The 13,605-nt window shown below is 47.3% G+C and overlaps 1 protein-coding gene across 4 annotated transcripts in view; it reads right to left on the reverse strand.

The window, feature by feature from the left end:
* NBEAL2 (neurobeachin like 2) overlaps positions 1-13,605 on the reverse strand; it is a 1,179,347-nt gene that overhangs the window by 355,459 nt on the left and 810,283 nt on the right. For all 4 annotated transcript variants that reach the window (XM_069645798.1, XM_069645800.1, XM_069645799.1 and 1 more), the window contains 2 exons: positions 13,236-13,395; positions 11,028-11,165 (listed from right to left, as the gene is read on the reverse strand). In XM_069645798.1, coding sequence (XP_069501899.1) covers positions 11,028-11,165; positions 13,236-13,395 — 298 coding nt within the window. The remainder of the gene's footprint in view (positions 1-11,027; positions 11,166-13,235; positions 13,396-13,605) is intronic.

The following is a 13,605-nucleotide window of genomic DNA, read 5'->3' on the forward strand; positions in this document are numbered from 1 at the left end:
GACTGGATTCAGGATGGTAAGCCTTTTTCCTTAGGCCCAGGATCAGATGCAGAAGACACGATGAGCGTTCTGCTGCAGAGGATGCAGAATAACGCAAATCAAGATTCATCCATCGGGTGTGGTTTAAATAGCCTCCTGTAGTGCTTAGGTGTCTCCTTCCACAGCCACGCCTAGGTAAGAAAAGAGTTCCTGCTTTCCAGAAGAGTTCCAGTGTTCTGAATCTAGGGAGTGGCTCCTGCCCCACCCAACAGGAAAAGTAGTTCCAAACAGAAGAGGATCAGAGGCTCAACTGGCAGGCAAGTAAGCAGCATGGTCTGCTGCAGGTAAGTCCACCCAAGCATTATGAGCCCGGCGCTTCCAGCGCTGGGACTGGGCATATTTATGAGCCTGGTGCCACTGGCGCCAGGACTGGGTCCAAAAGGTCCCAATTGGGACTGGTTGGCACTCGGAACGTGGGTTATGGATCTGCTTCCAAGGGAGTTGGGAAAACCCTGACCTTTTGGAAGCAGAGATCATGACAACGACTCCTTCCGTTTGGCTGGTGGGAACAACCAGTACCAAGACGAACTTTGACTTGAGCCATCTCCCGAGGTCCTATGAGTTTCCAGAGCTGCGGAACCCCAATATAAGGAGACCTGCTGCCCATTTTGAGTGCATTGTCATGGAAAGGCCGAACCCGTCCAAATCTTTGCTGAACCTGCAAGGACACTCCAGAGATCCGATCCAACTCGCCCACACCCCATCACCTGAGTGCGGGACTGCAGGAAGTGAAGAAGATTGACCGGACGATCCATGTCTGTTGTTGGAGCTGCAGAAAAGATGCTAAAACCGCAGAGTGAAGCAAGAAGTTGCTGAAAGTCGTGCCCCATGTCCTCCCTCGAGACTGCTGCCGAGAGATCCCGTCCATTGTCTTGCCTTCAGTCATCAACAAGGAATCCGGAGGTCGGGACCCGAACTGCAACATCCCAGAGCATCCAGCACGAACATTTTCTTCAAACCTAAGGTACTGGGGTGAAAGGTATTGTCTACCCGATTCCAAGAAGTCTGTCCAAAGTGTTAGAGTGCACCTAGACTAGAAGTGTCCAGGGTCACCCACCCTCTTACATCCGACTCAAGCCACTGCTTGTGTCCCTTCATCAAGTCCTTTTACAGGTCTCCCTTGTTAGTTGTTAACTTGCTGCTTCTATAACACTAGAGACTGGAAGAAATCCTCTGGAACTCTTCATATTTTGCTGCTTGTTAAGGCTTTGAGCCCTCTCCGAACTGCCTTTAGTGAGGGTTGCGTTTTTGGACTTAAAAGACTTGCTATGTGAAGAAACGCTCTAGAACCTTGAACCAGACTAATGATACACCAACTAACCATTTTCCTCCCTTAAAGTAACTTTACTCTATGCGTTTACAGAGTAAATGTATTACTGTATAAACTGTTAGAAACCGCAGCTGCGCGTAGTAACCGATAATACAATAACATGGTCTTTTCCCTTTCTAACATTGCTACAAATGTAACCGCGAACAAACACAAAAGTGAAAGTGTCCTTTGAAGTGTATTCAAGTATTCCGAAGTGTAATAGTATATACGTCTAAAGTATTTAAAGTGCTTCTGGTGTGTATGGGATACATTACTCACCGTAATCGTATTTCTGATGCTTGTATCTGCTTAGATTCACATGCTGTGCATAGGCCGACATCTAGTGGAAGCTGCGGAGTATTACAGTTTGTTTTTCGAAACTCGAAAATGGGCGTCGACACAGGCGTGCCAGTAATACTATCCCTAGTGTGACGTCCACTGTACCCAAGATCCCTCACGCATCTAGGATCCTCAGATTGTATTTTTTCTGACATGAGGGAGCATGAGGAGTAGCGTGAGCACTGATAATCCAAGCAGATAGACAGAAAGGTAAGACTACCAGCAATCATGCGCCTTCTCTCGGAGGGGAGGAAGGGTGGGTCGCATGTGAATCTAAGCAGATACAAGCTTGTGGAATCTGCTTAGATCACATGCTGTGCATAGATTAGCGAGCAGTACCAGAAGAAGGAGGTGGGATGTGAGAAGAGTCATGAGCAAACAGGTGTCTCAGAACCGCTTGTCCCACTTGTGTATCTGTCTTGGAATGAGTGTCAATGCAGTAATGCTGAGTAAAAGTGTGAATAGAGCTCCAAGTAGCTGCTTTGCAAATGGTGTCGAGGGGAACATTTGCAATGAAAGCCAGAGTGGCCCCAATGCCTCTAGTAGAGTGGGCTCTTGGCGTAAAAGGCAGAGTTTTTTCAGAAAGAGAGTAACACAGCTGTATACAGTTGATAATCCACTTCGAGATAGCGCCCTTAGAGACGCGATCTCCCTCTCTGCCTGTAGCTACGGAGACAAACAGTTGATCTGTTTTCCTTAGCGGTCTGGTTTTGTTTACATAGTAGAGGACCGCCCTATGCACATCTAGGGTGTGTAGTTTCACCTCAGCCGAGCTTTGCGGGTTCTGGAAGAAAGCCGGAAGCTCGATGGACTGGTTTACATGGAATTTAGATATAAATTTAGGTGAGAACCTAGGGTGTGTGCGTAAAACCAGTTTGTCTTTGTGGATAGTAAAGAAAGGATCCTGCACTGACAGAGCCTGAATTTCACTGACCCTTCTTATAGAGGTAATGGCTACTAAGAAGGCCGTTTTATAAGTCAGATGTTTGAGACTACTTTTATGCATGGGTTCGAAAGGGGGGCCCATGAGCTTAGCTAGCACCACATTGAGGTCCCATCCTGGCGATGGGTTCGAAATAGGAGGGTGAAGTCTCTTTACTCCTTCCATGAAGGCTTTAACTACTGGTACTTTCCACCACGATACCTTGTTATGGGATGTGGTGTAAGCCGAGAGGGCTGCCAGGTGTACTTTCAGAGAGTTAAAAACCAAACCTGCGTCCAGCAGGTGGAGCATGTATGTTACAACGTTGGAAGGAGTGCAATCAACTGGGTTGATTTGTTTATTCTGGCACCAAATAACAAATCTCTTCCACTTGTCAAAGTAACAGTGCCTTGTGTTTGGTTTCCTGGATTCTTTTAGGATGTCCATACACCTCTGTGGTAAATTGAGATGCCCAAACTTTATGACTTTCCGGAGCCATGCTGCCAGGTTCATTGAGTTGGGTTCCTGGTGCACTGTTTGACCTTGTTGCTGGGACAGTAGGTTGTACCAGGCTGGGAGTTTGATGGGCTCGCACACCGCCATCCTGCGTAGGTGTGGAAACCATGGTTGTCTCGCCCACATGGGAGCAACTAGGATGAGCGTCATCGATTCCTTGTTCATCTTGTACACCACCTTCCTGATGAGAGGAGTTGGTGGAAAAGCGTACGCAAACATCCCTGACCAGTTCATCCACAGGGCGTTCCCTTGGGAGTCTGGCTGGGGGAACCTGGATGCAAATCCTGGGCATTGTTTGTTTTCGCTTGTGGCGAATAGGTCTATAGTGGGGAAACCCCACTGAGAGAAGAGATCCTCTACGATATCTCTGTGAAGGACCCATTCGTGTTCTTCTGGGAGGGAGTCTCTGCTTAGGGCATCCGCTAGGGAATTGAGCTCCCCTGGAACATGTTGTGATGACAGGAAGATGTTCCGTCTGAGTGCCCATATCCAGATTTTCTGGGCAAGCTTGGACAGATTTGGCGAACGAGTCCCTCCTTGTTTGTTCAGATAGAACATGGCTGTCGTGCTGTCCGTCCGGATCTGCACCGACAAGTTTAGCAGATGGGGCTCGAACGCCCGAAGCGCTCGGAATACTGCCAGAAGCTCCAGCAGGTTGATGTGGTTCTTGGCTACTGAGTGAGACCAGAGACCCTGAGCTGTGTGGTGGAGATGGTGAGCTCCCCACCCAGTCAGGCATGCATCTGTAGTCACCACTGCTTGTACTTCGGGATCGTAAAAGGGTTTTCCCCTTGCGAGATTCTCTCTTGTCCACCAGTGTAAGCTCTGTACGAGTGTTGGCGAAACGACCACTAGATCGTCCCACTGACCACTTGCCTGAGACCACTGTTTCGCCAACCATTCCTGCATGGGACGCATGCGCAGACGCGCGTGGGGGACCAGGTAAATGCATGACGCCATCATGCCCAGTAACCGCATTGCTTTGCGTACCGTTATTTGTTGACCTGACTGATAATGTGGAATCTGCAGTAGTATATTCCGAATTCTCTCTTCCGAAGGGAAGGTCAACCCTTTCTGAGTATCTAGGATTGCTCCTAGGAACTGTTTTGACGTGCTTGGCACCAGACTTGACTTCTTCTCGTTGATAGAGAAGCCTAATTCGTGGAGGAGGTCGATAGTCCTCTGAATGTTTGACCTGCAAATTCCTGGGGTTTCCCCCGTTATGAGCCAGTCGTCCAGATAAGGGTACACTGGGATTGCCTCCCTGCGTAGGTGTGCAGCTGCCACCGCCAGTACCTTGGTGAATACCCTTGGTGCTGAAGCTATCCCGAAGGGCAGTACCTTGAATTGGTAGTGGCGACTGTCTACCTTGAAGCGCAAGTATTTTCTGTGAGCTGGGAGCATGGAAATATGAAAATAAGCATCTTTCATATCCAAGGTTGCCATGTACTCCCCCTTTTTTAGGAGGGGGATTACCTCTTGTAGCGTGGTCATACGGAATTTTTGGGGCTTGACATACTTGTTGGCAGGCCGTAAGTCCAATACTGGGCGCATTGTCAAATCTTTCTTTGGCACAAGGAAGTAAGTTGAATAGATACCCTTGTTTACCTGGTGTCCTGGGACGAGTTCTATCGCGTCCTTTTCTAGCAGAATGGCGATCTCCTCGAGAAGGATCTTCTGATGTTCTAAGGAGTGTATTCTTTGTCGTGGAGGGTGGTTCCGGGGACGCTGCAGTAATTCTATACAATATCCTGTGGACACTGTTGACAGCACCCATCTGTCTGAGGTGATCCCTTCCCAAGCCTGGGTGAAGTTGGAAATGCGTCCCCCTACTGGGGTTGCGTGAGAAGGGACCCTGAACTGAGCGTCACTGCTTTGGTGGAGGCGTGCCCCCTCCCTTGTTGGGGCTGCCTCTGCCTCTTCCACGACCTCTCTTGTTACCCCTGCCGTAACTTTGGGTAGACTGCTGGTTGTTGTTCCATTGTGTACCCTGTCCTTGGGCATAGTTGCCTCTTTGTGAATTTTGCAGATTTAACAAGGGGGGTCCTGGGAGTCTCTCTGCCAGACATTAGTCCTGGTTACGAGAGACTTACCCAGAGTCTTTAGCTCACTATCTTTTCACAGAGAAGAAATATCCCAAACATATCAGTCTTTGTCCTGCCCTGGGGCAGTCCAGCACCGAAATGCGAGGCAATTCTCCTCTGAACAAGAGTACCAACAGAAACCCCAGACACGTGTTTCGGTCTTTGTGAATTTTGGCCTCGTGGGCGACGAAAATTACTGTTCCCCCTCTGGTTAGGGGGTTTGTTGGTAAGCTGGCCAAGGGATTTGAGAGTCTCGTACTCGTCCTTGGCATTCTTAAGTGCATCTTCGACCGCTTTCCCAAACAATAGATCGGGTTCCACCGGCTTGTCTATTAATGAAGCCTGGGTTTCTGTTTTGAACCCCGACTGCCGTAACCACGCATGTCTCTTGATAACAGTACCTTCTGCCATCAATCTTCCTGCGTTGTCCGCGGCGTCGAAAGTTGCTTTTAATATGCAACCAGACACGGCTCTCCCTTCTGCCGAGATCCGAGCCAACTGGCCCTTTAACGGTTCAGGAGCAGAGGCTATGAGCGCCGCGACCTCTTCCCATTGATGGCAGTTGTAACTTGCCAACAGGGTGGTGGAGTTTGCGATCCTTGCTTGGTAGGCGGACGTTGAGGCTACCTTCCTGCCAAACCCGTACAGTCTTTTGCTCTCCTTGTCGGGAGGAGCTTCTGACGACGATAAGGGTGTCCGAGCCCTCTTCCGAGTGTTGGTAACCACTAGGGAGTCTGGTTTAAGATGTCCTCTTATATAAAGAGGGTCAAACTGGGCTGCCCGAAAAAGTTTTTCGACTCTGGGGTTGACGGCTCTGGTGAGGTTAGGATTCACCAGGGATGGATCTATTCTACGTTGGATGGATTTAAGGATAGGGATTGTCTGAGCGACCGGCCTCCTCTCTCCCACCAACTCTTCTGCGAAGTCCCTTTCCTCCTGTACACCGTGGGTGTCGATGTGAAAATGTTCTGCTGCGCGAGCGAGAACTTCATTAAGGAGGGGCTGGTTATCAACTGGCGAGTCGGTAACTGGGGCTTCGCTCTCTACCGGGGAATCTACTCTGTAAATTTCCTGCTCATCTTCTACCTCCTCCAGGTCCTCATCATCCGCATAGTATTCAGTCCCGGTTTGTTCCTCCATAATTGTAAACTCCTGGTCCCCTTCAGGGAAAGGCTGTCCTTGGTATCTGGGGTGTGGAGTAGAGTATGGAGTAGAGTAAGGCTGCACCTCGAAGGGTTCAGGTCTTTCGAACCGGGCCTTTTTACTTAGGGCGATAGGATCTGAGGAGCCTGACGGTGTGGCCCCCTGAGGGTCATACGAAAGGAAATGTTCTGGGTTTTTGTCATAAAAATCAGCTAAGGAAGACATCCTTGACATGACCCTGTCTATGTCTTCACTGGACCATTCTTTGGAACAGGGTATGACTTTAGTAGGCAACTTAGAGGACTTATCAAGGGTACCCTTGCTGGATGTTGATGTCCCAGTAGATTTATGTGTGTCTGTCTGCTTAGGGTGGAAGGATGGTCTTACAGGAGTGGAAGGCTGTGCTGTCCGCTGTTTCCCCCCCTCCCCGTGCGTGGAAAAATGTTTTCCCTGCCCCTTGGAGGCCCCAGAGACTTTCGACGCCTGGCGTCGAGGGTCGGGAGAGGTATCTTGTTTCGAGCGTGGGGCCTCGCTGGTGTTAACTGCGGCCTCGGTCTCCTGGAGCGCGGCCTGGGGGTGGAAGTCGTCTTCGTCTTCCGACGATCGAACTTCCGTTAATCTAGGGAGCGAGGCACTCTTGGCAAGAGTGGATGATTGCCTTGCGTCATGAGGCGATCTCGATCGAGAGCGCCCAGAGGACACCGAGTCGGACCGTTCTATCTGTGCCTCTTTCCGAGAAATCGACGTCGTCGAGGTTCGGTTGGGCTTAGTGTGTTTAGTGTGTGTAGGGTGTGTAGCGCTTGCGTCGCCGGGGGTCTTCCCCATAGCCGCCCTGCCGGACAACCTTCCGAGGTCGGGGACCTGCGCTCGGCAGTCTTTCGACGCCGTAATGCCCTCGCCGTCCGAAAGTACGGCGTCGCTGCCATCGCTGAAGGCGCCCTCCGCTGCCATGGCCGCCTGCCTGGCGCGGTGGGCCCAACGCTTTGTCGAACGGTCCTTAAGTGTCTTAGGCTTAAACCTACTACACGCTCTGCAGTTCGCTTCGGGGTGGTCCCTTGGCAAGCAGAGATTGCACGTGGCGTGCCTGTCGACCCAAGGGTATTTGCGGTTGCACTTGGGGCAGAATTGGAAAGGGGTACCCTCCATACGCACCTTGAGGCAGCGGGCTGGTAAGTGTAGGAAATATATAAGGTGTACCTATATACCAAGAGTGAAGAGTATGTACCACCCCCCACTCTCCCTACTTGCAGGGCCGAGGCCAGCGGCCTACTAGGCCCGGGTCGAGGCCAGCGGCCTTCCGAGGCCCAGATCCGTCGTGCAGCAGCCGACGGTCGATGTCTTCTCCAGCCGTCGTCGAGGGTCGACGTTGGGGTGGGGAAGGATGTCAATAAATAATTTTAAACTTCAATAATTAGCAAAAGTATGGCTAAGGCCAGGGGACTCCGCAAGATGCTTCCGACCAGTATGGCGGAAAAAAACAATCTGAGGATCCTAGACGCGTGAGGGATCTTGGGTACAGTGGACGTCACACTAGGGATAGTATTACTGGCACGCCTGTGTCGACGCCCATTTTCGAGTTTCGAAAAACAAACTGTAATACTCCGCAGCTTCCACTAGATGTCGGCCTATGCACAGCATGTGATCTAAGCAGATTCCACAAGCCTCAGAAATATAAATATATAATTTTATATAATTTTATATAAATTATACGTGTAACAGTTTCTTTGGTGTGCATGTCTAACTAAGGTTCTGTGTACTTACCTTCAGCTCACATCTACCTCTTAAAATAAGCCTTGCTGCTCTGCCACGGTACCAAGGCCCTGAGTTAGTACAGACTTTTACTAAGAGTTGGAGATCTACAAACCACTGGGATAGCTTACTAAAGTCATGCTACCATGTGTTAGGAAAACTCCCCTAACACTAGCGTCCTTGCTCGGCTGGTTGCCCGTGGCCTCTTGGTCTGCCGGTCTGTCCACGGCAAATCTTCCCGGGATGCCTCTGCCTGCGGGAAAGCATCTCGGTTTGTGCTCTCCTGCCCTCTTCTCCTCTCGCCTTTGAACCTCCCAGTTCCTCCAGGATTGTCCGTCATTTCTATTTAAGATGTGACTTTCGCAGGTTTGTCCTGAGCAACTACACCACTCACCATAGTTATTTCTCATAGTGATCTTCATAGTTCTGCGTTTCTCCCTCGTCTCAGTACAAGTAGGACTTTCTACCTGGACTACACATATTGAAGTGTGGGGTCTTGAAGGAGTCTGTGTAAGACAAGAGGTAGAGGGAGGGGTTAATAGAGTCTGGGAATACTGCGTTATCCCTCGATAGTTGTCCTTGTTCCCATAAGGGGAATCCCTCCCCATGCGATCCTCCCGCTGAGTACCATCCCCAGGGGGACTATCGGGTAGTGGTCTCACCTCCCTGGCCTCATGGGAAGGAGCTCTCCCCCAGGGAAGCAGGGACGATATCCTGGGATTCGTCAACGAAGCAGAGAAATTCTTTTAAGTTCTTACGCTTTTCTTTCAGACTTCCTCATACAAGAGTGTTTCTGTGCTTGTTAGTTACCATAGTATTTAATTGGATGCTGCAGGCCAACGTTGGCTTATCTGTGCCTGTCCATGCCACGTTTGAGACCCGAGACTACGCTTCCTGCTCGTGTAACACTGCTGGCTCCATAATCCAACTCCTCAACAGACCTGCAAAGGGTTTGGTCACTGGAACTAAATAATAATGTACTGAAACACTGTTAGAGATCGACATTTTCAAAACTTTCCCAGCTCTTACTCTACCTACAAGGTGCTGACTAAAAATTCCAACTGTAACAAAGGTAAGTGGACTTCACAGAGCACACAACTCGGATTCCATTTAAATGGTGAATGGCAAAAACACTTGGTTCATAAAGCTTCTCAAAACATTTCTTCTCGTCTCTCCCCTGTATCACTCTCAGTCTCCGGTACAAAGTGTCTCTTATGAATGATGTGTTGGGTGGGAGGACTGTTTCCTCCGATAAGTATCTAGGTAAACTGCATTGTCAAGTTGAGCAGCATCACTTTCGTAATTTCTAATTCCGAATGTTATTCGGCTTAAAATGTTTTCAAATATTGGCCATAGTAAAAAATAGTTACTATGTAAAATGATCAACCAATTTGCTCTAAAGTCATGATTTTAAACAACTTGGAGGCATCTATTTTTATACAGAAACCGGCCTCCATCTGTTTTTTTAATTCAATGTTCTTGCAGAGGTAATCAAGCACAAGCCCCCTACTGGGAGCTTGCCCTTGTTACTACTTTAGAACAGAACATTAAAACACATGTTTACAGGACTGGCAGTCCTATGAATGCCATCCTAATACAGCAAACAAACCCTTTTCAGCAATATTTAGCTGAAAAGCATTTTTTTGCTGTATTAGGGTGGCATTTGGAGGACTGTCTGTCCATTGAATGAGGCATATACGTCCTGTTTATTTAACAGGGCATGTTTGCCTTGTTCTTTCAAAGAGATTTGCGTGATCCAGTGGGGTTAGCTCCTTCAGTCATGCGACCCAAGTTCAAAACCCAGTCTATCTTTTTTTGTTTTTTGGGATGCATCACATTTTGTTTTGAAAAATATTTGATGCACCAGAAAAAACAGATTGGGACTCAAACCCAAATAGCGTGGCTGAAGAGGCTAACCCTTCACCACTAAACCATACACGTCCCTTTGAAAAGGACTCGTGTTGCCTAGTCTTTTAGTGGTGAAACAGCATTCACAGGACTGTGATTGTCATTTCACAGCTAAAGGGCTAGAACACACACGTCCCTTTGAAAGGGACCCATGTGGTTTCAAAATCAAATCAAAAGTAGATGCACAAACACCAAGTTTAGTAAACATGTTTTAAATGCCAAAGAGCATTTGGTTAATTTTATGGCCACGTGCAGAGTCAATTGGCCACAGTCATGGCAGAGGGATAAGCAGGGTAAACAGAACAAGAGATTGGGGGAAGGAGGAATTTTAAGGTGGGGCGGAGGGAAACGGATGGGGTTAAAAACAAAGGGGCAGATGGAGATGAGTAATCAGAAGGCAGGCTGTATGGGGACTATTTTCTAATCATGTGATTATAGGTAGTGATGTGGTTAGGAAATTGGTGGGGATGGCTCTATGGTAGGTTTCCCCCTTCCCAATATCAAATAGTACTAAAAAGGGTGTGTAGAAAATCAGGATTGATGCAGGACAAAAATGGGAATTTGGGGCTTGTTAAGGAGAGTATAGACAGTCAAGATTTAGGGAGTTTATCATTCAAGGTTTGGACTTACTTTATCCATGTTCTTAACCTGTTGTGTGCGTTGTGTTTTCCTGGTGTAGCCAGAAAAGCAATCTTTTGGTAAACTGAACCAGTGACAGCTGCCTCTTCCCAATAAGGTGATCGGCTGCTACTGAGGGTCTAAACGAAGGCTGCACAGAAGAAGCTAAACCCTCGAGGAAGTGGTTGATACAGGGCGTTTTTCGGTATTACCCAGCCACTATTTTCTGATCTTTTAAAGTCATGCTAGTGTACAAATACTTTGGTTACACCCTGCAGCGACATCATCAAGGCACTGTAAAAAAGAAAGAGGTCCACACACCTCTCTTTCAGCATTGCAAGGGTTTCAGAGACACAGAACAGTTATGACCCTCCTTCCTCAAGCAACAAACATCTCTTACCTGTGTGTCCTCAAGCATGATGTACCCAATAATAATCCTCACACCGATCTGAGCCATCTCTTTCAGATCAGATGTCCCATTGGACAAGTGATGCCACACTCCTAACTTGTCCAGCAAGCTGTTAATACCTTCAAAGATCTAGGCAGGTAAATAAGAAAGGAATAGCACTTGATTAGCTATCAAAAAAGAAAAGTATGCTATTAAAACAAATCAAGTGGGTCATAATTTGTACAAATGGGATAATGAAAGTGGGACTGTGGCAAGTAAGGTTGCCATTGAACAACAAAACAGTAAAAAAAAACATACAATTAGCCATACAGAGTTTGCCCCATTGCAAAGAATCTTAATTTAGCATTCCATAAATAAATCTATGGAAAATAAATCCAAAGTATACCATTGATGATTTTATGGAGCAACATAACAGATTACTTCCTGGCCTGTTGACAACGCAAACTTGCTCTGCCATAGTTACACATGTAAGCACTCAGGACTCACCTTTATCTGCAAACGCCCTGGAAGGGATATTGACAGATTGCCTAATAAACATGGTGGAAAATTAAATTGGATTTGTTTTGCATGATCAAAATTCTTCAATCACTTCCCATCCCTCTTATAGCAGCTGTTGATAAAACGAGGAACATTATAGAAGTTTCTATAATGACTTCCCAAACGTAAGGAGGTATCACATTGTTTTTATACAATGCCGATGTTGGGTCATGCAGGCTTCTAGCTGTCATACATGGGATGGGGAACCGTCTCTCTTTGGGAATGTCAAGGCCTTGAACTGTTTCTTTGAAATCTGGTTGCATGGATTAGCAATAAGTAATGGGGACCTAGGTGAGTGTCTTTTTCTTGGCTGTTAACACAGTAGCTGCATTCTTTTCCGAACCAAGATGGAGGGAGGAACCCCACCTGAATTGGAACTTCCAGGCAGTATAGAACGAATCATAGGGTGCTACAACTACCTTTCATATCTTTAGACTCCGTGAGCAGGTTCTTGATGCTGGGGCTCCTTCAGGCGAGAGACGATGAGAAGGAACAGGATGTGAGAATTCAGCATGGGACGCTATCTGGAGTAGAGTGGTAGGAGCACAGCGTGACGAGACACTCATTTTTGAGTTATTAAGCTTTGTTACAAGGAGGAAACACGCTAAACTATTTTGCAGTAAATTAAGATAAGGAGTTAAGGTGAACACTAGTTGGTGGGCGCATGCTTTTCCTGGGAAAAACTAGATTGGGTTATATTAATTTTGACACACACACACACACACACACACACACACACACACACACCCCCCCCCCTGATGTGAAGAGTGAAGCTGGTCATGACTTCCACATCCACTAAATTTCAAGGATTATGTTGCATTAAATCTGCGCAACTTAATTGCACTTTAACTAAGGTTTTTTTAACATTTTGTCATAACTGCAGCTACATATAGCCATGATTATCAGTAGTTTTCATATAGCTGCAGGAAAAACTGCAACAAAACATGTTCCCCTAGGTCCCAACTCACTCACCAAGTTCCCCTCTGCTCATGGCAAGGACCCCCCAATCCCACCAACTCACATTTGCCTCCCCAGCCGTCAACCCATACCCCCTTAAACACTTGTACCGTGCAGCGCATTTTCATTTTTCAATCTCTTCTTTGTGGGTAGCCAAGGGTACTGAATACCTGTGGCTACTGGAAAACGTTTGTGCTGCAAAGTCAGCCCCTAGCCCACGTCCAACTCCCACATTTCACATGGTGCCCCCCCACCAACCTCTAGCCTGATGCCTTTTCATTGTTTTTTCTGCCTCCAAATGCCATTTTTGTGCTTTTTCGTTTTTTTTGTTTGTGTACCCTTGAGTATAGAAAGCGATCACTCGCATTGGAAAAAAAAGATGGCAGCTTTTCCATTTCTAAAAAGCCTCATCCTGTAATGCCCCATGGGAGATATAGCTATTTTTTAGGGTAAGGCGAGAACAATTTTGTCTGCAAAATGTCTGCCAAATTCGTCATACGAGTCAAAAGATATTACCGATTCATTTTTTGGATTTCCTATGTAACTCACTACGCTCCTTGACTATAGTGCAGTGACCGCCGCACTTTAATATGCATTATTGCTACCTTGTTGAAGCACTCTTGCTGAGATTTAGACAAGGAGAACTGAGATTCAGAAAAGAATTAGAAATGTAGACTGAAGGCAGAATATTTTGAAACCACATACCTTCTCACTCCAGAGGGTCTGGTTGTTGTGTCCTTCTGAGAACAAAAAGTCCTGGAGTAGTCGCAGAAGTTTAAGTACATTCTGTGTGTGGCTGGGCAAGGCTGCTGGGGTGGACTCCTTGATATCTGTGAATGCGGACTCCAACATCATCTCCAGAAGGCTGAAATAAAGAAGATGCTTCAGGCAGTGGAGGCAATGATTCAGGACACTCTTCTCAATGGGAAGGACATGGGCGCCCAGCATTCCCTCACAGCAAGGTACACCTTTTGGTATAGCCTCCTGATCACCTCTTTTCTAAGATGTTGCAATTTTAAGTAGAGCCATGAACTAAGCTTCCACCTTCATGGTGCCAATAAAACAGATGTTTCTG

This window comes from Ambystoma mexicanum, chromosome 2p (genome assembly GCF_040938575.1).
Source record: "Ambystoma mexicanum isolate Mex_15411 chromosome 2p, UKY_AmexF1_1, whole genome shotgun sequence".
NCBI classification, from domain to species: domain Eukaryota; kingdom Metazoa; phylum Chordata; class Amphibia; order Caudata; family Ambystomatidae; genus Ambystoma; species Ambystoma mexicanum.